At 40.4% G+C, this 24,510-nt stretch overlaps 1 protein-coding gene across 1 annotated transcript in view; it reads right to left on the bottom strand.

The window, feature by feature from the left end:
- C16H18orf63 (chromosome 16 C18orf63 homolog) overlaps positions 1-24,178 on the bottom strand; it is a 59,835-nt gene extending 35,657 nt beyond the window's left edge. Inside the window, exons 1-3 of the mRNA XM_058277894.2 lie at positions 24,045-24,178; positions 11,143-11,221; positions 9,088-9,144 (exon numbers count right to left, since the gene is read on the bottom strand). Of these exons, the coding sequence (XP_058133877.1) occupies positions 9,088-9,144; positions 11,143-11,221; positions 24,045-24,178 (270 nt within the window). The remainder of the gene's footprint in view (positions 1-9,087; positions 9,145-11,142; positions 11,222-24,044) is intronic.
- Positions 24,179-24,510: the final 332 nt, after the last annotated feature.

Raw genomic sequence — 24,510 nt, 5'->3', positions numbered from 1 at the left:
CTGCCTACTCTTGTGGCCGTTCGTGCCTGCCTCCTTGGTGCACCATCCGAAGTCATCCGGGACAAATCGATCAAACAACCCAATGATTATGAGCCCGATGATCTTAGAGACACGAATTCTCTGTCTGACCAGCTCGCCGCAGCTCTCGAGTGCGAGCCTCCCCGCTCGCGCTCCCCGCCGCCTACAGAAACCGTTTCTGTGGCTCCTCAGAATAGCGGACCTCCTCCTCCTTCCTCCACCCCTGCCCAAGATGGCGTGCTTCCTGCTTCTTCCTCACCCGGATTAGAGCCCGCCGGCGGGAACAAAGGCGCTTCCTCTCGCCTTTACCCGCCCCTTCCTGTCTCGTCATCCCCCGGGCCGGCTCCCGGAAATGATGTAACTTCGCCGCCATCTTGGCCGGCCCCCGGAAATGATGTAGCTTCGCCGCCATCTTGGCCGGCCCCCGGAAATGATGTAGCTTCGCCGCCATCTTGGCCGGCCCCCGGAAATGATGTAGCTTCGCCGCCATCTTGGCCGGCCCCCGGAAATGATGTAACTCCGCCGCCATCTTGGCCGGCCCCCAGAAGTGACGTAACTTCGCCTCCATCTTGGCCGGCTCCCGGAAATGACGTGGCTTCACCGCCATCTTGTCCGACGCTCAAAAGGGTCCCGCCACCAGCTTGTTGCCGCCTTGACGCTGCTAAGCTGCCACTCCCTCACTTGTTTCCCGCTACCGCTCATCCCTCGCCACCACCATATAACGGCGACTCCGGAAGAGCGCACCCTTCCGCCCCTCAGCTTTACCCGCTCAACCCGCTGCCTACGCCACAGCGCCCTCAGACCTGGCTTCCCTTTACGGCCGAAGAGATCAAGACACTGCGAAAGGCTGTGAAAGAAGATGGTATAGGTAGCCCATATGTCCAACAATTGTTAGAAGAACTGGGAGTTCAACTTGCGCTCCCCTATGACTGGATTTCCTTAGCCCGCGCCATCCTTCCGCCCGGTCAGTTTCTTGAATGGCGTGCCTATTATCAGCATGCTGTTGAGCAGCAAGTAGCAGAGAATGCCCGCATCGGTGTCAGAGATCCACCGGACGCCTACACCGGAATCAACGGCTTTGCTAATCCTCAGTCTTATGTCAATATAGATCCAGGGTTTTGGCAACGAGCAAAGAACCTTGTCCAGCGGTCATTTTCGCTAGTCTCCTCCAAGCAATCTACCAAATTTGCGCAAATGCTTCAAGACCCACAAGAGACCTTTCCTGCGTTTGTCGCACGCGTTCTAGAAGCCTGTCAGCGGAAAATCACCAATGAAGACGCCCAATTTATGTTAGCAAAAGAGCTTATTCTCAACGGATGCCTCGCACCCTTCCGGACTGTCATCCTCCCTCTTCGCGACAAGCAGATACACGAGTGGGTCTTAGCCTGCCGAGATATTGACCCTCAAACTAAAGCGCTTACTACTGCCTTCGCCTCCGCCATGGCTGTGTCCTCTGCCTCTGCTTCTGCCTGCTTTCGATGCGGTCAACCTGGTCATTTCATCCGCGAGTGCCCTCAACAAGCGGCTCCCCGCCCTGCCGAGGCACTGCGCCGACCGAGAGGCCCCCCCACACCATGCCCGCGCTGTGGAAAAGGGTACCATTGGGCTCACGATTGCCGTTCCTCGCAACAGCCTTTAAACTTCCAACGGGGCAGGCCTCAGCCCCTCTCCCAAGAGGCCTTCAAGAGAGCTCCAAAGCCCTAATGTGGACAATGCCTATCACACGTCACCAGAAACCTTCCCTCGAGCTCAAAATCAACGGGCAGTGGCTTGAAGGGCTCTTAGACTCTGGTGCTGAAATCTCTTGTATTCCCTTTGAAATCACTGCCTTCAACCACTGGCCCCTCGAAACCGGCCCTCAAGTCATTGGCGCCACGGGAGCTGCTACCTCCTGGAAGACATCACAGCCTTTGCATTGGAACGATCGAGAAGGTCACGAAGGCCAAATTCGTCCACTCGTCCTTTCTTCAGTTCAAACCATCCTGTGGGGACGAGATGTCCTCAGCCAGCTAAAAGCTCGAATCACCACAGAAGCCTTCTCAGCCGCGCTGCCCCCCCCCTTCTAGGGGCCACTGCTCCTGTCTCAAGACCTGACCCTATCCCTCTGGAATGGGACACAGAGGAGCCCATCTGGGTCGAGCAGTGGCCCTTGCCCGTGCACAAGTTACAGGCTCTCTCTGCCCTCGTCGAGGAACAACTACAAGCGGGGCACATTGAGCCGTCCACCAGTCCCTACAACTCACCAATCTTTGTCATTAACAAAAAAAACACTAGCAAGTTCCGCCTTCTCCACGACCTTCGAGAAATCAACAAGCACATCAAGCCGATGGGGTCACCCCAGCCAGGCTGCCCCCATCCTACTGCAGTCCCCCAGCATTTTCATGCGGCGACCATCGACATCAAGGACTGTTTTTTCTCCATTCCTCTTCACCCGCGGGACTGCCCACGATTTGCATTTACAGTCCCACGCACTAACAACCAGGGCGCAGCACGCCGATTCCAGTGGAGAGTGCTACCACAAGGTATGCGGAATAGCCCCACCATGTGCCAGCTTTATGTCAACTGTGCCCTCGAGCCGCTGCGCTCTCATTTCCAGCGTGAAGAAACATACATCATCCATTATATGGACGATCTTCTCTTAGCAGCGAGTTCTAGCACCCTTCTCAATGACCTGCTTTCTGCAGTGATGACCAACCTCTCGAGTCTCGGGCTTACCGTACAGTCAGACAAAATAAACCTCAAACCTCCTTTTCAATTCTTGGGCTTTCATTTCCATCACTTCATACAACCGTCAAGCCCTCAGCTGCACATCTCTCCCACTATGACACTGACTGAACTTCAGCAACTTTGTGGGCAAATCAATTGGCTTCGATCAGCTCTTCCCATCACGACAGCACAAATGCAGCCTCTCTTCGAGCTTCTGCAAACCAAAGATAGCCCACCTGCTGCAGTCCGGCAAAAGATCACCATCACCCGCGCTGCACAAGAAGCCGTCCAACAAGTCAGTGATGCGCTTCAGCAATGCCGCCTCGAGCGATTCTCTCCAGATCTTCCAATCTTTGCCCTGGTTCTACTGACACCGGTCACCCCGACAGGTCTCTTGTGGCAAGATGGTCCTCTTCTTTTTCTGCACACGTCAAAGAGCAAACTCCCAAAAATCTGCCCTTTCCTAAGGGCCTGGATTGCGTTGGCCACTGACTTAGTCCTCCTTTCCATACAAACGTATGGTATCCCACCACACACTATTGTTTGGCCTCTTGATGCCAAAGAAGTTTCTTCCCTTATTATGAACAATACCCAGATGCAGAGCTTAGTAGAGCTATTTCGCGGCTCCTTTGATAATCACTACCCTCATCACCGTTTGCTGCAAGGGGTGTCTCAGTTAGCATTCTCTAACCCGTTCCGCCCGTTGCCTGCGCGGAACCCCATTCCATCAGCCATCACTGCCTTCACAGACGCCTCAAAAACAGCGTTTGCAGCCGTTATCTACACTCCTGGAAAACCTGAGCCCCAGCACTTAGTATTCGCCAATGACTTTTCTGTTCAAGTAGGCGAGCTCCTAGCGGTCGCAGCGGTCCTCAATCTCCACCCAAGCCAGCCTCTCAATATCTTTACAGACAGCCTATACACACTACAAGTTTGTCGCAGCCTGCCACTTGCCACCTTTTTGCCAGGCGATTCAAACATTGACCGAGCGCTTGCCTTCATGCAGCGCTTACTTGAAACGAGACAGCAGCCCTGGTTCATCACACATTTGCGAAGTCATTCCAACCTTCCGGGGCCCCTTGCCCACGGCAACAACCTTGCCGATGCGGCGGTGTCAAGCTTTAGAGTATTTCCTTTAGCCTGCAAAGATTATGTTGTGGATGAAAATCTGCTTGGAGACCCCATCAACCACGCTAAGTTGCTGCACTCGCAGTTTCATTACTCAGCGCGGACAATTCGCAAGCTCTATCCAGAATTACCCGCTGAAACCTGCAAGCACCTAGTGCGCTCGTGCCGCGTGTGCGCCCCTCTCCTCCCTCTGGGGCCCCTGCAACCCCGAGGTGTCAACCCTCGCGGCCTCCGACCTAACTCGCGGTGGCAACTAGATGTCACTCATGTCAGCGCCTTCGGCCGCTTCAAGTATCTTCACGTAGCCATTGACACCTTTTCCCATCTGTGCTACGCGGTGCCCCTCGCAGGGGAGAGTGCCAAACATTGCATCAAGGCTCTTCGCCAAGCCATTCTGTTCATGGGAGTCCCGTGGGACCTCAAAACAGATAACGGGCCAGCATACCGCAGTGCTTCCTTTGCCAACTTTGTGCAAATGTATCACATCACACATCACTTCGGCATTCCGTATAACCCACAAGGACAAGGAATTGTCGAACGCACTCATCAACAGCTCAAGCTACTCATTCAAAAAGAGAAAGCCTCTTCCCCCCACAAAGCTCCAGCAGATGTTGTAACAGCTTGTCTCATCCATCACAATCTCCTAACTTTTGATAGTCAAGGACTCTCTCCCACGCATAAGCATTGGGGACCTATGTGGCCGCCTTCTCAAACTCCTGTGGTCTACTGGAAAGACCCAGCTTCCAATCGCTGGCAAGAAGAACCTGCCCCTCTGCTAGCACAAGGAAGAGGGTTAGCCTGTATTTTCCCAGAAACAGAACGACAGCCTCTTTGGGTCCCAGGAAGGTACATCCGGCCTGCAACACAGCAGCTTGACCTAGATGATATCCCGCGCCCACTAGCGCCAGACCCCGAAGACATCCCACGTCCTTTGATACCAGAACACAATGCTAATGGCAATGATTGAGACATCGGCCAAGCCCCCTCCTAAAAATGTTTCTATTCCAATAAGTGCTCTCTCTAAGTTTCTTTCTGCTGATTGCCCCTCCTCTATGGGGGCTCTTTTTTCCTTTTTGTCATTCCAGATCTTTCCAAAGACCCAACTCTGCACAAGAGAAGCCTCTGCTACCTCCGCAACCCGCCGCTGACAAGTGCCTGACCTTCACCAAAACGTGCCTTATAACCTATCAATAAAGGGAACTCACCGTGCAAATGCTCCTCAAGCTCCCCTCCCACCCACTCTTACTTTGCTTTTTTCTTGCAATTTTCATTTTTCTAACAATCTTTTCAGCTGTCTGTCTCGCAGCCACAGCCCCAACAGACTGGAACCTTCGTCAACGTCTTCTCCTCGCTATTGCCTGGTTGCTTCTAATTGCTATCCTCATCTCTCTTGTAGTCCTTCTCCCATGACCACTATGCGCCCCCAAGTACATTCATCTGAGCCTACTACCCCAACACCGTCGCCCATGGGGACCACACCAGCTCTCTCTCGCCGCGAACGACGTCGACAACGCTTCTTTGCCCGCGGCCTAAGCCAACTTTCTCTTGAAGATGATGACCCCATCGAACGCCAAATTCTTCAACTCCTCAGACAAGCCCGCTCTATCCAGACCCCCGCCTCCTGCCCCTCCACCCTCCCCCGTCTCATTCATCTCCTTATCCTCATGCTGTCTCTAGCCTCCTCTGCTACCGCCAACCTGAATCACCAGCCCTTCAATTGGACCCTCAGCCTCTGGCAGTTTGAAAAACTTCTCACCTTCAACGTGACTGCTGGAGCCCCCTCCTTCACGTTGCACGTTTGCCGGCTAGCTGGATATGATCACACAGATACTAAAATCTCAAGCTCTGTTATAAATACATTTAACATGGGATACATCAGTAATAAGTTGCCACCCCGACCCAAGTGCTCAGGCACCCCTAGCAGTGGCCTTACTGGCCCCTACGGGAAAACTCTTTCCGGTTACTATATATGCCCCCCTTCAGTGAGAGGCGGTCATGATCCGACACATTACTACTGCCCATCCTGGGGCTGTGAAACCATAGCCTATGGCCTGTCTACAACCCCAAAAGATAAAGACCCATATCTCACCCTCAAGTATGGAAATCGATGGGACCGCGTCACACTTTCTGTCAAAGACCCTAATTCAGATCAGTGGTTCACAGGCCGCACTTGGGGGATCCGTCTGTATATGACCGAGTATGACCCTGGTGCCTTTTTTATTATAATGAAAAGACCTGTCTCCGCCCCACTCTCTGCTATTGGTCCCAACCACATCCTTAACCCTCCTCCCCCACCCACTGTTCACCTTCTTCCGTCCTCATCTACTCCCCTCAAAATCTCTTCCACCTCGACCGCCTTCGTTCCTTCTACTAGGCCCACTTCCCCCCCTGCTTCAGATTTACAATCACATCCTCTCATCTCCTCTAGTCCCTACTTCAAACTCCTAAACGCCTCCTATTTCTCTCTCAACGCCTCCCACCCCAACCTCACTCGCTCTTGCTGGTTGTGTCTTTCCCCCAGCCTCCCCCTCTATGATCCACTTGCTATTCCTTCACCACTCTTTACTTCCTCCACCGACGATTCCCCCTCTTCCTGCAATTGGAATCAATCTACTCATGTCCCACTCACTTTTACGCACATCTCTTCCAAAGGTTTATGCATTCACCCCCGTTCTTCTCGCACTCCCAGCCTTACAGCCTGTGCCAACTATACCTCCCCAAATATCTCTACCAAATACTTAATTCCTCTAAACACTACCCTATGGCTTTGCTCTTCCACCGGACTTACTCCATGCTTATCTGTTGCTACACTTAACAAGACCAAAGAAACATGTGCTCTTATCCTCCTCACACCTCGAGTCATTTATCACACTCCTCTACATTTCTTTGAAGCCTTTGATCACACGCAAGAAGCTATTTACCTCCACAAACGCGAACCTATTACTGCTGTACTCACTGTCACTTCCCTCCTAGCTGCAGCTGGAGCTGCCACTGGTGTTGCAGCTCTAGCCACACAAGCATCTGCCCTCCAAAACCTCAGACAAGCAGTAGACTCTGATATCATCTACCTCCGTGATGCAGTCAAATACCTTAAAGACTCTCTTAATTCTCTCTCTGAAGTTGTCCTGCAAAACCGCCGAGGCCTTGACCTCCTCCTCCTTAAAGAAGGTGGCCTATGTGCTGCTCTAGGAGAAGAATGCTGCGTTTATGCTAACTATACCGGCTTAGTAGACTCTAGCTTAAAAGAACTTGAAAAAGGTCTCAACCAACGCCGACTTGAACGAGCCCAAACTGCTGGTTCCTGGGGCTTCCTGCAGCCCCTCCTCCCCTATCTCCTCCCGTTACTAACCCCAGTTCTGCTCATTGTCCTGGGCCTCACCGTCGGTCCCTGGGCCATTCGACGAGTCATCCGCCTTGCCAAAGATCATGCTGACAGTGTATTCTCCTCATTTGTCCAAATTCATTACCAACGTCTCATTGCTTCTGATTCCATTCCTCAATCTCGACCATGTCCTCGCCCCCCTTCCCACCGTACTTCCTGCCTGTAAGCTGCTTACTGTAGAACTCCCTGACCGTAGCCGCCGGCACGGGTTTGTTTCCCTCGGCGTAAAGGGCTTGGGTGCACCCCCCGCCCCCCTTTATTGCTATACGTCAGAGAAATTTTGCAGTTAAGTTAGCCACAGTGCTATCCACCCCAAAAAAGCAACATCAGGTTAGATATTTCATTTAGCACTAGCACGTACCGACTCTAAGGGCTATACATGCATCCTGATCAAATGCTATGTCATTTGCCCTTAGCCAGTCAATTCTGCCCCCTCACCCCTCGTCCTCCCCAGAGATACTGTTTTCATCTACTCTCCCTTAAAAAACAGAAGGAGCAATTGTTGCTGCATCCCTTCCCCCAGCCTTTGTTATCTCCTTCCTCCAGCCGTTGCTGTCCTTCCCGCCAGTCCCGCCCACCTTGCCAATATATAATCTGCCTTCTTCCCTGGCTACTGCCTACCTCATAGCCGCCTGCACAACTCCGCCTATCCACTACCGCCCCGTAGTTAACCCGCCCCAGCTCCTGCCCCTCCCTCTACCCAACCCTATATAACCAAGTGTATTTCCGCAATAAAGCAGACTTGTTCCTGCGCTCAGGCTGTCTCCGTGGTTTTTACCGCGCGTCCCCCACGCCTGGAGAACCTAGGCCTACGCGCTGACCTAGGGGCTTCCCGCCGAGCCGTGGAAGGCTGCCCGGACCTCGTGGGCTGCTAATCACTGCCAGCGAGCCCACACACCACTAAACCATGAGATATATTCTACAATTAAAGTTAGAAATCTGGGGGAATTCCTGGAACCTAGGTTCTAGTTCCAGGTGAATCATACACTGAAAATTTGGTTCTCATAGTTCATAAATGGCCTATTCATGGTAATCAGATCCTGAAATGACTGAAGACTCCTCTCAGCAAAAAGACTGAACCTGACTACTTCCATTCCATTGCCATTAAAGAATACTATTTTCCCACATATTCTGAGTGATGGCTAAAACCATTTTCAGGTCATTCAAAGATTTCTCAGGGAACCGAAAAGAACCTCAAGGAATTATTAAGCCCTTATCATCATCCTGGAAACTAAAGAAGATATCTCATCTTGAAGATGACCAGAAACTTTACTAACCTGAACACCACTAGATTTAGGAACAGAGGGCAGCAGTGATGCCTGAAAGGCTGCTAAGGATGACCAGTGACAGAGTGTCTCAGAGTTCCATTCCCAGGAACAAAGTGAGCTCTGCCAAGGCTTCCTGACTTGCCTGAGACGTGGAGATGTGCTCAACTCCATGTATTCATTTTCTCTTTGTTAAGATCCAGAAGCTCATCACCACATAGAATACAATCTAATGTTTTATTCCTCCACTTATTGGCTATGGGGTTGTGATAATAATTTCACTCTCTGGGTTTCATTTACTATACCTGTAATATTGGGGAGAGTCACTTCTTTGAATATGTATATAATAAATGCAATTATGCCATACAAACTGCCTGTAAGAGAGCATGCAACAAGTCAGGCCTTTTCCCTTCTTTCTAAACTATATATGCACAAAATAACTGTTTGGAAAAAGTATTTTTAACTCTTTCACATGAAAAGCAATACCTTAAGAGAAAGATATACCAATTTTTAACTGATGACCCAAAAAAGCTGAACTCAAAATCAATGAAAAGAGCATCTGGAATTAATATCCTTCTTAAAACTTACCTTAGCACCATATTTTTCAATATAGGCATTAAGTTTTCCAGCTTTATAAAAGGGTATCTATAACAAAAATGCACATAAACAAAAAGGACTTAAATATATTCTGAAATAATGTAATACAGAAAGAATTTAAACATTAAACAACAGAGAACACAGAATCAGTCCATCATCCTAACAGATTGGAGACACAAGAGATGATAATTTTCTCCTTGAAATTGAATCCAAGGGAACATTTTCGAGGTGAGGAAAGCCTTTCTAAGACTGACATGAACTTAGAAGCCACATAAAGGAAAAGTAAAAAAAAAAAAATTCATATAATAAACATTTAACACTTTACTTAGTATACAAGTAATTCTTAAACATGAGTAAGAAAAATTGACATAAATGGGAGAGCAAGATATAAGAAAGAGACTATAGATAACAGTAATATTATGACAATGTTCTTTCATCATTTGCAACAAATGTGTCACAACAGTATTAAGGTGTTGATGGTAGGGCTATATATATGGGAATCCTGTATGTATGCATGATTGTTTTGTTAATGCACAACTTCTTAAATAAAAAAATTAAAAAGAGGAAGTTCAAAGGCCCAAGTGCCACCCCAACTCACTAATTAAAGAAATAAAAATACAAGAAGATTATTTTTAATCTAACAAATTGGCAATATTATGCAATATTCATAAGGGTATGGAAAAATAGGATCTCACATACACATTGTTAAAATGTAACCTAGTACAGTCTTTTCAGAAGGCAATATCCAGATAATTTAAAATGTGTCTTAATTGTCCTTCTCAGAATTTACTCCTTAGAAACCACAAGATGATTACAAAAAGACATAATTTCAATGATGCTTTCTAAAGCACTGTTTGTAACTGCAAAAATCTAGAAACTCAGAAATATATTAGAAAAATATTATTAAAATAAATTATTATAAACCCATATAATGAAATATTTTGCAGCCTTAAAAATGAAGTTTCTATGTACTGACATAGAAAGATATCTAGGAGCTAAAGGAGAAGATAGAAGGCAAGTTTCAAAATAGTATGCATATTTACCCCATTATCTCCTTTACATATTTTTGTAATTTTTACAAGCGAGTACTGCTTTTGGGAGAAAAAAAAGCAAAACATGTTTTTAAAAAATGTAGATGGTTACTTTGCTCTTCTTACTCTTCTTGCTAAAATTAGGATATGTGAATTGACTAGAACTCTAAAACAATGCCCTCATTATGCCATATAGATTTTTAGGTAGAAAAGGATACAATAAGAGAGGTATTAGTGTCCACTTTATTGACCAACAGTTTGCCTTTCTTAAATATTATATTAAGGGTAAGAATATAAAAGATACAAATAAACAAAAATTTTAAAAAAAGAATATAAAAGATGGACATATAACAAAGACCTAGAATAAAAATAAAACAACTGAAAGCTTTGAATGGCTTATCAGCATTGTTATTAAATGTTGATTTCACTGGGTTCTGAGGAATTAAAATCTCAGGATAACAGGATTTTCAGAAAGATTTCTGACAAAAACATCAAGAAAATATGATTTTTAGAAATATTTTTGGCACTTCTTAATTGTTACCAGTTATATACAGCATTGGAAAATGTTTCTTATTCTAATTATATTACGTGTAAAACTTTTTTAAAAAATAAACTCTCTAAATTAAAAAAAAAATTATCTCTTTAAAAAGTTAGAGATTTGTTAAAATGAGGAAGTTCTTCCTTTATATTAGGCATAATTCTGAATAAAATATGAGAAAAGGTATTAATCTGGTGCTATCTTAAAAATGATACTATAATATGTTTTATTCACTAATACTCTATCTCAGAACTTAGGACAAAAAATCTAAACATTAAATGAGAACCATGAAAATGGATTTTAAACATCAGGCATATCAATTAAAGTCTGTTAAAGGTTCAAACTACAGTACAATGTGATTCATCCTCATAAACCATCTTCAATTTGAGCTATAATCAATATCTGAATTATTGCTTATCAATATTGCTCTCAGTAATTAGTCATAGTATTCCATAAAGTATTAAAGATAATACTAACCGCCATTACCACCCAAATTTGGTTTAATAGTCCAGGCACAGGAGATATAAGAATATCTTGGTGCAGAAGCAGCAATTGCCTACAGAGATGAAATATAATAATTTTAAAGTGAATTTGCTTGCCGAGTGTTTTTATTTTTCTGGTCATTTAAAAAATTGCTTAGCTCAATCAAAACTGTAAATTTCTTCTAAGCAAGGATTATGTTAAAGATTTATGCATCTGTTCCCTACTTAGCATGGTACCTTGAGCATTGCAGGCATGCTACCAGCATTTGCATTAAAAGAATTATGAAGTTTCTGCATATTGATGACATTAATATGAGAACTCATTCCCATGCCTGAGTTTAACAACCTCTCTAATCTGTGAACCTAATTTCCTCTTTAAAACTCTATTTTCATCCTAAGTAACGACTTGAAGAAGTTTAAAAACTGAGAAATCCATTTCTTCTTTTCTTTCCTGTTTTTTCCATCCTCTCTAAGTGGTGAGCAGGGAGTACTGGAGACAAAGATCTAACAATTCACCTATCAGTAAAGTTATCAACTACTTCAAATTAGAACTACTGACTAGATTCTTTTTCTTCAAAAAAGAAATTCTTCACAAGCCAGAATGAAGTGGGTAGTAGTTTTATTTCAGTTTACAACAGCCAAATGAACTGACAACAAAAATCCTCGCTATTCAAGTTATCAATAATTTTGTTTCAAAGATCAAGAAAAAGGTAGGGAAAGCAAAATAGAATACAGATGGAAATACAAAAAATTTCTACTAATTATCATAGAATCATAAATCAAAACTACCTTAAGTGTGTGGAAGGGAATTATCTCAGAAAACAAGATGCATTCCCCTCATCTACTCCATTGTCTGGTCCTGGAGACCCTGAATTTGTTGGATCCCAAGTTCAGCAAGTACTGGCTTTTACAAGGCCTGCCTTTGTCTGACACAGCCAGCTCCACTATCTCTGTTCCAGCCTCTGTCAGTCACTGAGAGGGTTAGTCAAGGCAGCCCCAATCTCATCTTCTTGGTCCCAAGCTGCATTCTCCAATCTAGACTGTTATTAATAAAGCTTGTGTGTTTTTTTTTGTTTGTTTGTTTACTAGCATATCTTTATTTCAAATCAGTACAGAAGAGCAAAGTAAAAAAAAAAGATTAAAAGTAAAAAAAAAAGATTAAAAGCAAAAAACACAGTAGGGTACAGAGAAGATGGAAAGAAAGCAGGAAGAAAAGGAAGGAAGGATAGGAAGGAGGGTGGAAGGGAGGAAGAGAGAGAGGGAGAATAAAGCAAGATGAAGAAGACACCAGATGATGAAGACCAGACAGAAATGATGATTATGAACTAGCTGAATTCATTATTAAAAAGAAAAGGAGTTTTGTTTTTGTAGGAACACCACATTTCAGTGAAACAAAGAGAAAAAAGCTTGTGTTTTGATATCTCTCCCTACCTCACCTTCTCAAAAATTAATGTTGAGATAACATTTTTCAACTATCAAATCAGTCAAGGCTTTTTTCTCCCTTGTAATTGAGAATATCCAATGATCATTTGAAATGAGAATACCTGGAACTGTACTAGAGTACCAGTAGGAAACTAAAGATACAATCCTAGACAGCAATTTAGTAACAAGATTCATTTATTTGACCTAGTGATTCCACTTCCGGGAATATATTAAGAAAAAAATCTAAATACAGAAAAGACTATATACCTACATAGACATTTGTTCCATTATTATTTACAATAGTGAAAATTTAGAAATAAACCAGATATTCAACAAATTTGAAATGATTAGGGAAATTATGCTACATACAAATGAAATACAGTATAGACATTAAAAAGGGTATTTATAAATAATTTTTATTAACAGGTAAATGTGAAGTCTTAAAAATGAGGTATACAAAACTGTAAACATGGCAAGACCTCTATTTACATATATGTCTATTATTAAAATATGACAGGAAGAGGACTGTGGGATGATGGCAATGGATTAGACAGACATCTTTAGGAAAGGCTCAGCTCTCTCCCAAAAGCAACAGAGAAAAAGCCAAAAGCTACCTGCTTTGGGGGTCAGCAGACCAGGACAGTGCTTCACAACACCCAAGAGGGTAAGGGGCAGAGAGGTGAAGAACCCAAAACAACGAACCGTGAGTTACTAAACCTCCCCTCTCCAGGGAAGAGCTCCCCTCCACCACCTCCAAGATATTAACCTGGGGTAAAACCCCTAGTTCACTGTAGCTGAATGAGGGGGAACAGACATCTTCCACCCTGTCAGCTGTTACAAAGGAAAAGGAAGGTGGTTCGAGGGGCTTTTCTTCAGTAAATTCAGGCAGCAGAGCATGCTTTAAATCTTGGCTTAGTCCTGACCAAAACAAAGGAAAACCAAAAGAGAAACACCTGGTGGAAAGGGGCACCAACGAGTGCCATCTGCTGGTCAGCTGGGAAATCACAGACAAAAACTACACTTTGTCTTTCTGTTCTCTAACTTCTGGGAGATAATTTGCACCCTGTTAGTGAGTCCCAGGCATGATTCTGATAACTTAAACTGGGCAATTTTAAAGACTTAGGATAAGTTGAACCAAATATCAAAAGAGAGCTGTGAAAAATTAATAATAGGTAAGAGAGAGAAATTGGCTATCAGAGTACATTCACCAACATATTCAGATGCCTAGACATCAGCAAAAATTATAATCCATAAAAGGAAACAGGAAGAGACGGCCCAACCAAAGGAACAAATCAAATATCCTGAAGAGATACAGGATTCAAGGCAATTAATCAATGATAATCATACAAATCTCCTTAATCAATTTAAAGAATTAAAAGAAAATATCACTAAAGAAATAAAGGTTATTAAGGAGACATGGGGAAGTGGATGTGGCTCAAGTGATAGAGCTTCCGCCACCATATGGGAGGACCCAGATTCAATTCCTGAGGCCTTCTGGTGAAAAAGAAGAAGAGAAAGCATTCCTGCACAGCGAAGCAGTACCCCCACAAGTGCCTGTGTGGTGAGCCAGTGCCAATGCAAGTGAGTCATGCAGCAAGATCATGATGCATCAAAAGAGAGATAAGGGGAGAGTCAAGGTGAAGCACAGCAGAAACCAAGAACTGAGGTAGCCCAATTGACGGGGAACCTCTCTCCCCATCAGAGGTCTCCAGGATCAAATCCCACTGAATCCTAGAGGAGAGAAAATGAGAAGAGAAGGCAACACAGACAGCAAAAAAACAGCAGGGTGGGAGGAGGGGAAGGGGGGAAAATAAATAAATAAATCTTAAAAAAAAAAAAAAGACATAGGTGAGCAAAGGTAACAATTTGAAAGCCTTCACAGAAAAGTAACAAAGCTTATATTAATTAAAGACAAGATGGATGAGATGAAAAATCCATTAGAGGCACATAAGAGCAGATTTGAATTGCTTTAAGATAGAACATCTGAACGGGAAAAGACAAGAGAAGGGAATAGAAAAAGTCGAACAGGGTCTCATGGAATTACATGAGAACACAAAACACAAAAACAGACATATTTTTAGTGTCACAGAAGAAGAAGAAAATGGAAAAGGGACAGAAAAAATATTTGAGGAAATAATGACTGAAAACTTCCCTACCCTTATGAAAGACATAAATATCAATATCCAAGAAGGACAATGCACCCCAAACAGAATAAATCCAAATAGACCTACCCCTAGACACCTATCATTCAGAATGACAAATATCAGAGACAAAGAGAAGATGCTGAAAGCAGAAAGAGAAAAGCAAAGCTCCACATACAAGAGAAACTCAATAAGAACTCAATAAGATTAAGTGCTGACCTCTCATGAGAAACCATGGAGGAGAGAAGAAAGTGGTAAGATGTATTTAAGATAATGAAAAACTGCCAGCCAAGAATTCTGTATCTGAGAAAGCTGTCCTTCAAAAATGACGGGGAGTTCAAAGTCTTCACAGACAGACAAAAACTGATAGAATATGTTACCAAAAGACCAGAATTACAAGAGATACTAAAGGTACTGCTGAAGCCTGAAAGGAATAAACAAGGGCAAGAGACTTGGAGAAGAGTGTAGAAAAGAAGAATATTAGAAAGGGTAAATTAAAGGGTAAAATGATAGACAATAGCATGATATGACAACAGAAAGCCAAAGGTCAAAATGGATGAAATAAGTAATGCCTTTACTGTATAACATTGAATGTAATGGATTGAGCTCCCCAATCAAAAGACAAAGACCAACACGGATAAAAAAATATGAGCCATGTATGCTGTCTACAAAAGACTCCAACACAGACATAAGGGCACAACCAGGTTAAAAGTGAAAGGTTGGAAAAAGATATTTCACACAAATACTAACCAAAAAAGAGCTGGAATAATATTAATATTGGACAAATGAGATTTTAAGTGAAAAACTATTATAAGGGATAAAGGACTTTATATATTAATAAAAGGGGCAATTCACCAAGAAGAAATAACTATACTAAATATTTATGCACCTAACCTCAATGCCCCAAGATACATAAGGCACATACTGGCAAAGGTGAAGGGAGATATAGATGTCTCTACAGTAATAGTTGGAGAACTTCAATACACCACTCTCAGTATTGGATAAAACATCTAGAGAGAAGATAAATAAAAAAACACAGAGCTTGAATAATAGGGTAAATGAATGAACTAGACCTAACAGACATACATAGAACACTGTACCCCAAAACATATATACATTCTTTGCAAGTGCTCATGGATCCTTCTGCAATATAGACCATATGTTGGGTCACAAGCCAAGTCTCAATAAACTTAAAAAATTGAAATTACATAAAACTTTCTCTCATCATAATGGAATGAAGCTAGAAATCAATAATGGACAGAAAAGGAAAAATTAATAAATATATGGAGATTAAACAAAACATTCTTAAATAATCTGTGGGTCAAAGAAGAAATTGCAAGAGATTCAGCAAATATCTTGGGATGAATGAAAATGAGAGCACAACATATCAAAACCTATGGGACAGCACAAAGGTTGCCCTGAGAGGGAAATTTATAGCCCTCAATACTTTCATTAAAAAAGAAGAAAGAGCTAAAATTGAAGACCAAACTGCATACCTGGAGGAACTAAAAAAAGAACAGCAAACTAATCCCAAGGCAAGCCAAAGGAAAGAAATAGTCAAGATCAGAGCAGAAAAAAATGAAATCAAGGACAAAAAAACAATAGAGAGAATCAACAAAACCAAAAATTGGTTATTTAAGAAGATCAACAAAAATGACAAACACTTAGCTAGACAGACAAAGAAAAAAAGAGAGAAGACACAAATAAAATCAGAAATGAGCGGGAGGACATTACCCCTCACCCGACAAAAATAAGAGAGATCATAAGAGGATACTATGAACAACTGTATGCCAAAAAACTAGACAATGTAGATGAGAAGGACAAGTCCCTAGAGACACATGTCTCTACACTGACCCTAGAATAGAAAACTTCAACAAGCCAATCACAAGTGAAGAGGTTGAAACAGTCATTAAAAAACTCCCAAAGATGAAAAGCCCAGGACCAGATGGCTTCACAGGTGAATTCTACCAATTATTCAAAGACAACCTAATACCGATCTTGCTCAAGCTCTTCTAAAAAATTGAACAGGAAAGAAGGCTACCAAACTCATTCTATGAAATCAATATCACCCTAATGCAAAAACCAGAAAAAGATACTATGAAAAAAGAAAATTACACACCAATATTTTTATGAATATAGATGTATCCTCAAAAAAAAAAAAAAAAACAAATAAACAAACACACACTTGTAAACTGGATCCAAAAGCACACTAAAAGAATTACATACCACAATCAAGTAGGTTTTATTCCTGGTATGCAAGGGTGGTTCAACACAAGAAAATCAATTAGTGTAATAAACCACAATGATAAATTAAAGAAGAAAAATACATGATCTTCTCAATTGATGCAGAAAAGGCATTTGCTAAACTACAGCACCCTTTCTTGATAAAACACTCCAAAAATTGGAATAGAAAGAAGGTAAGAAGCACATATGTAAAACCCTAGAGCTAGCACAGTACTCAATGGTGAAAGACTGAAAGCTTTCCTGCTGAGATTAGGAACAAGACAAGGATGCTCACTCTCACGATTACTATTCAATATTGTGAAAGAAATTCTAGTTAGAGCAATTAGGCTAGACAAATAAAAGGCACCCAAATAGAAAAGGAAAAGTAAAGTCTTTCACTATTCACTAATGACATGATCCTATATTTAGGAAATCCTTAAAAATCCACAACAAAGCTACTAGAATTAATAGACAAGTTCAGCAACATGGTGGGATATGATATTAATATGTAAAAATCAACAGTGTTTCTACACAGTACTGATGTGCAATCTGAGGAGGAAATCAGAAAAAATTCCAGTTATAATAGTGACTAAAGTAAACAAATATTTAGGAATAAACTTACCAAGGACATAAAGGACCTGTATTCAGAAAACAATAAAACATTGCTAAAAGAAACCAAAGAAGACAAATAAATGGAAGGACATTCCGTGTTAATGGATTGGAAGACTAAATATCGTTAAGATTTCTATTCTACGCAAACTGATATACACATTCAACGCAATCCCAACAAAACTTTTATGCAGAAATTGAAAAGCCATTAATCAAATTTATTTGGAAAGATAATGGGCCCCGAACGGCCAAAAATGTCTTTAAAAAGAATGAAGTTGGGGGACTCTCACTTCCTGACTTAAAAGCATATTACTTAGCTATAGTGGTAAAAACCACAGGTACTGGCCTAAGGACAGACTGGCCAACGGAACTGAAATGAGAACTCAAAAATTAACCCTCACAGATACAGTCACGTGACTTTTAACAAGGCTGTCAAGCCACCCAGCTGGGCCAGAACAGTCTATTTAAACAAACAGTTCTGGGAGAACTGGATAGCCATATCCAAAAGAAAGAAGATACCTATCTCATACCTTATACAAAAATTAACTCAACATGGATCAAGGACCTAAATATAAAAACAACAACCTTAAAACTTCTAGAAGAAAATGTAGGAAAACATCTTCGAGATCTTGTGGTAGGTGGTAGTTTCTTAAATCTTACCAAAGCACGTACAACAAAAGAAAAAAAATAGGTAAGTGGGACCTCCTCAAAATTCGACACTTTTGCACTTCAAAGGACTTTATCAAAAGGGTGAAAAGGGAGCCGACTCAATGGAAGAAAATACTTGGCAATCACATATCTGATAACTGTTTAATATCCATGATATATAAAATCATACAACTCAACAATAAAAAGACAAACTATCCAATTAAAAAATGAGCAAAAGGTTTGAAAACAAGTCCAAAAAAGAAATAAAAATGACAAAGAAACACATGAAAAAATGTTCAACATCACTAGTGATTAGGGAAATGCAAATCAAGAGTGTAATGAGATATCTTTTCACACCTATTAGACTGGCCACTATTAAAAAGTTGGAAAACTGTAAATGTTGGAGAGGATGTGGAGAGACAGGAATGCTTATTCACTGTTGGTGGAAATGTAGAATGGTATAGCCACTGTGGAGGACGGTTTGGCAGTTCCTAAGGGAGGTAAACATAGACTTGCCTTGGGACCCGGCAATACCATAGCTAGGTATATACCCAGAAGAACTGAGAGCAGCAACACAAATAGACATCTGAACACCCATGTTCATAGTGGCATTATTCACAATAATCAAAAGTTGGGAGACAACACAGATGTCCATCAACCAATTAATGGATAAAGAAACTGTGGTGTATACACATGATGGAATATTATGCAGCAGTAAGAAGAAATGAAGATGTGAAACATGACAACATGGATGAACCTGTAGGACATTATATTGAGTGACGCAAGCCAAACACAAAAAGACAAATACTGTAAGATTGCCCTTTTATGAACTAAATATATTATGTGAAATATATGTGAAGTATGAATATCGGTAAAATTGCATATATAAGACGGTTTTTCTTTGAAGGTGAACAAATGCAGGTTAATACTATAAAGTGTTAATATCAGACAAAAAAATCATACCAAGTGTGATGGTTAGGTTAATGTGTCAACTCAGCTAGGTAATTATGCCCAGCTGTTTCGTCAAGAAAGCATTGGTCTAATTGTAATACCAGGATATTTATGGACTTTAGTCACCAGTGATTTTACTGCGCAAATAGCTGATTACATCTACATCAATCAAGGAGATTGCCATCAGCAATGAGTGATGCCTCATCCAATCAGTTGAGTGCCTTAAAAGGGGAAGTGATTTTGGCATTCAGAGAAAATTTCCCAGCTCATCTTTGGAAAGCTAATGTTTCCCAGAAGCTCATCAAGTACCTTCACTGGACTTTCATCAGAACCCCTGGTTTGCAGCCTGCCTGCGGAACCTGGACTTGTGCATCTCCACAGTCACGTGAGAGCCTCTTATAAAATGGTGTATTATTGACAGATATCTCCTATTGATTCTGTTTCCCTAAAGAACCCTGACTAATAAACTAAGTGAAGAAGACCAGACACAGAGTACTATATATTGTATTATTCCATTTATATGTAAAGTAAATATAAGTCAATTTATAAAGACTAAATTAAAATAATGGTTATGTCAGACTGAAGAGAAATGCTAAGGGGTGTGGAATCTTTCTTTTTGGAGTAATGAAATTGTTCTAAAATTTTTGAGATGATGAATATAAAACATTGTGATTATATTAAAAGTCATTGATTATATACTTTGCATAGATCATATGGTATGTGAATATATCTCAAGAAAACTGCTTAATAAATAAATAATTGTGCAAGATAGTCAGAAATAGCAGCTATGTACGACAGGAGAAATAATTTGAGAGGTGATGAATTTTCTTGTCTCTTTTGTTTATTATTATTGAAATAATGAAAAGGCTCTAATAATGATTGAAGTGATGAATGCACAACTATGTGATTATACAAAATACCACTGAATTTACACTTTGGATGAACTGTATGCTTTAGTAATATGTATGAAAATTGATTTGTTTAAAGAAATAGAAAAAAATGACAGGAAACTGGTCAAAATGATAGAAATGTTTTCCTTTGGGTTTGTGCATTATGAATAACTTTTCTTATTTATATATTCTGAATTTTGCATAATGATCATGTACTGTTTTTATGACCTTGGAAAAATAATAAGTGCAATTTTAAAGGACAGTTAAGATGTCTGTACCACAAGGGAAATGCTTTGGATGTTAACAGATTAAAATGGGACACAAAATTCATATGCTTACTGGAATGTAAAAATAGAGAAATATATTAAAATACCACGTTACTACGTTAGAATGGTGATGTTATGAGTCTTTATTTTTCTCTGCTCTCTAAATTTTCCACAAGTTTTTTTGACTAACGTTTTTGTGTGTGCCAATATTTCTAAGTATCTATTAAAGAAAAGAATTAAAAATATGAGAAAACATACATATAGGGATGTTTCTTCTAAAATTATTTAAAATGGAATTATTCCATATTGCCTAGAGTCCCATTTGTAGAGAGAGGACAAGGCCAGCAGGACCACATAAGATCATAGCAACGTGTTTACTGCGTAGTGCTTGATGAAAAACAGCATATAACATAGTAAAGACAGTAGGAATACAGCTGTGTAAAAAAAAAAAAAGGATAGCTGAAAAGAACATTAAAGTATAGACTTCAAACTCTAAGATTATTTGCATTTTGAAGGGGAAACCATAAATGATTTTTCCTTTTTTTCTAGTACTCAAATTTACTGTTATGTGAATAATACTTTTTAAATGAAAACAAACACGTCAATGTATAAAAAGAAAAAAATGTTGCCTCTCTAGTATTGGAAATATTTCTTAACCAATAATTTCATCAATTTTGCTACTTACAATTCTAAGCCTATTTTCTAATGAAGACAAAGAGTAAATAAGTAAGAGATTAAAAGAAGCAAGTGCAAACATATCTCTGCTTCTCGGGCTTTTCATAGCTCTTAAATTGAGCCCTTAAACTGCACATGGCAAAATATTTAAAAGCAAAAATAATACTAATGATTCATGTTAGCAATAATACATAAATTATGGATGAGTGTAAAAATCAAGATAACTGATGGAAATTTTTCAGTTACATAAATATCACCCTGGTATTTTAACTGAAGCACTTGCTGGGGAAAATGTAGCCTCTTGACTGCACAGGAGGTATAATATGTGCATAATCAAAGACCAGATACCAATAAAAATAACTGTCCACCCACCACATGCTATTGCAATCACTCCGCATTATGGTTTTCCTCATACTATAAAAAAGACTAAATATAGGAGAATCCAAGGCAAAAATGTATCAAAAATAGGGCTCTCTTATCTGATAATATTTCACAATTTGTCAGGACAAAATATCTTTATACTTCTTTGTCCCGAGAATCAGCCTTGAAATGCTCACCTGTCAGCATGTAAATTAACATTTGAATAGTCAATATTTATTATTGGCATTAATTTTCTTAAACAATAGCTTATTCATCTCACCTGAGACAAAGTGTATTTCTTTACCTGATGTGTGTAACCCCTAAATGAAGTTCTTTTTGAAAAGCTTGTAGACACTAAACAGAAGTGTAAATATCTACCTTTCTTTTTTTAAAATACAATAAACTTTATTTTTAAGGAGTTTTAGATTACAGAAAAATTACTTTGAAATGTAAGGGATTCCCGTATACCCCGCCCACCCTCCCCCATCTTCCCCTATTAATAACACCTTACAATTGTGTGGTAATTGATAACAATTGATGAATATTAAAACATTGCTACTAACCAAAGTCTATAGTTTACATTGTGGTTTATACCTAATTCCAAAGCCCTAAAAATGCCCTATGTTCCACCTATTCTTCCCTCCCCCTCCCCTTAGAATCTCTGGTAACCACTATATCAATGTTACATATTCTTCCATTACTGCAATATTAACAAGTTTACTTTGTCCATGGTTGTAGTCTCCCCTTATGTTTGTTCATTCCTTAAGGATTTTGGTATGACAATGCTCGCTCTGCCTCACATTGAGAGGGGGCTTAGATCTTATGCGGCAGATGGAACTGTTTTGCTTGCGGTTGTAGATACTCTGTTTTTGGGGGAATGGGGTTGTTCATCATCATCATTTTGATAGTTGTCGTGAATAAGTCCAATGAACTGGAGGAGGTGTTGGCCACAACTCTTCTGAGATTCACAGCTCAATCAGCATATGAACAGACTGAAGATTTAACTCTCTGAGACATATATTTAGTGGGTATAGTACTAATTATAGGTTCAAATAAAAGGGAGAGAATAATAATGTGTAGGGAAATTATAAATGGGTCTAACTCTGTCATATTGGGGAAATAGGTTGCCATATATTCTAAGGTAAAGCCCACTGACAGGCTGCTGATTTCAAGGCTGCCTATTGTCTGGATGGCTCTAGAGCCCTCAGGAGCACCCCTATTTAAGGCTTGTTTACAGTTGCAGTTAGTGAGATATGCCTGAAACATGCATAAGTGTAACCTCTGGAATGACCTTGTGACTAATTCTGAAATCTCTTAGCTGTAAAATCTCTTTTGTATTTGATGTTTTCTCCTTTTGGTCAAGGTCTTTTTCCAAATGCATTGCTGGTTGGTGTTTGGCATTAATCCCTTGGTGCCAGGGAGGCTCATCCCCAGGAATCATGTTCCATGCTGCAGGGAAGGTAGTGCATTTATTTGCTGTGTTTGAGAGAGGCCACTAGAGTAACAAGGAGGTTTTCACGAGGAAACTCAGACAATAATTATTAGGCTAAGTTTCAGTTTTACAAATTATATGCATTAATATTGAGGGCTTGACACACTGGTCTATTTTCTTTTTTTAGGCACTGCCTATGTACTTGAAATATGTTGCCTTTCTTTTTGAAAATGCAGCAGGACTCCCCAGGATGGGAATTTAATATTTTGTTGTTTATTGTATGGGTCTCCACCCACTGAGATAAGATTTTTTAAGGCTGAGAAAAAAAGATCATAAAGGACTAGAAATACAAAGAAAACTAAAAAATGCTATAATGACAATGGATTTTATCATGTCCAGCCTCAGGCCTTTATGTGACTTAGAAAGTAAGTATAGATAAGACCCTAGAAATAGAAACTTACTGCTTATCATTCTATCATCCATGGTGTCATTCCTTTCAGACTTATGTTTCCTACCTACTTACTATTTCCAAAGGGGGGAGTCACAGTTAATTCCTGAACAGGAATTAAATCATACCTTACCAGGAAAGATACAGGCTATGGGATGGGGTTTTGCACTAGGGTGGAGAATATACAATAGAGAGAGGAAAGATTCATCAAGTAAGAGGAAAATGGAGGACATCCCAATGTCTTTATTATTGATCCTTAGCAATCTTGTTTGTATTCTTCTCCAAGAAATTCAGTTACAGATATAATCTTGATAGGTATTCTAAGTGTCTAACAGTTTCTTAAACAATTTAAGGGACTAATACATGGTGGGTCCTCAGAAATCATGGCATTATACTTTCAACCAAGCTATTTTTTTAGACCATCTTGGACCAGATATTATAACATAGTTCTTGGAGAAATGCTCTTCAGTGTCTTATACCAACCTGAAATTTAAGAAATCATACAGATCTAAAATGTTTATAGTATCTCCTAAAGTACCCCATAAACACTGAGTAGTCAACAAGTATCTATTAATTAGTATCCCTAAGTTTTGGGGTACCGGATTTAATTCATCAAAGTCTGTAGAAATTTTAAATAAAAAATTAAACTTACAAATATAGAAACTCAACTCAGATATTGGCATTTCAAGCATTTTAAATGGTCCATTATACCTAGTCAGAACAAAATTGAAATCCTTTATACATTCACAGAGGAATATTTTTCTTTAAATGAGATGATTTTAAAATAGCTCTTAAAAATTTAAAAATTGTCTTATTATATGTTTTTTTTTACCTGCACATCTTCATTTGTGCACTCCTAATCTCAGTCTCTGCCACATCATTACTCAATATTATCCTGACAGCACAAAGTTTGTGTAAATCTGGAAGAGCGATGAAGAACAGTGACTGCTGCCTAGAATCATTCATATTTTTCAGTTGACTGTCAAGTGTCTCAGCAACCAGTCCTTTAAAAGCAAATAATAAAAAGATAGCAAGTTGTCTTACAAGTAGGGTTTCAATACAAACCCATCACATAATATCTGATGCTGTGTTGGAACAAAATAAAAACACATTAGCAAATCTCAAGTTAAATATCATTAACACTTTACCTTCAAGGTTTTCTAATGATAATCTAGAATTTTAAACCAGCAGTTTCTATATCACAGAGTACTTTGAGTACAAATAATGCACAAAGCAGCTACTGTTTATTAAATGTCTATCCTGCTCTAAGTATAAGATTCATTTCCACTACACTGTGT

This window comes from Dasypus novemcinctus, chromosome 16 (assembly GCF_030445035.2).
Source record: "Dasypus novemcinctus isolate mDasNov1 chromosome 16, mDasNov1.1.hap2, whole genome shotgun sequence".
In the NCBI taxonomy this organism is placed as follows: domain Eukaryota; kingdom Metazoa; phylum Chordata; class Mammalia; order Cingulata; family Dasypodidae; genus Dasypus; species Dasypus novemcinctus.
Note: the sequence above shows the minus strand (reverse complement) of the source record. Positions and strands in the feature narration are given on the sequence as shown.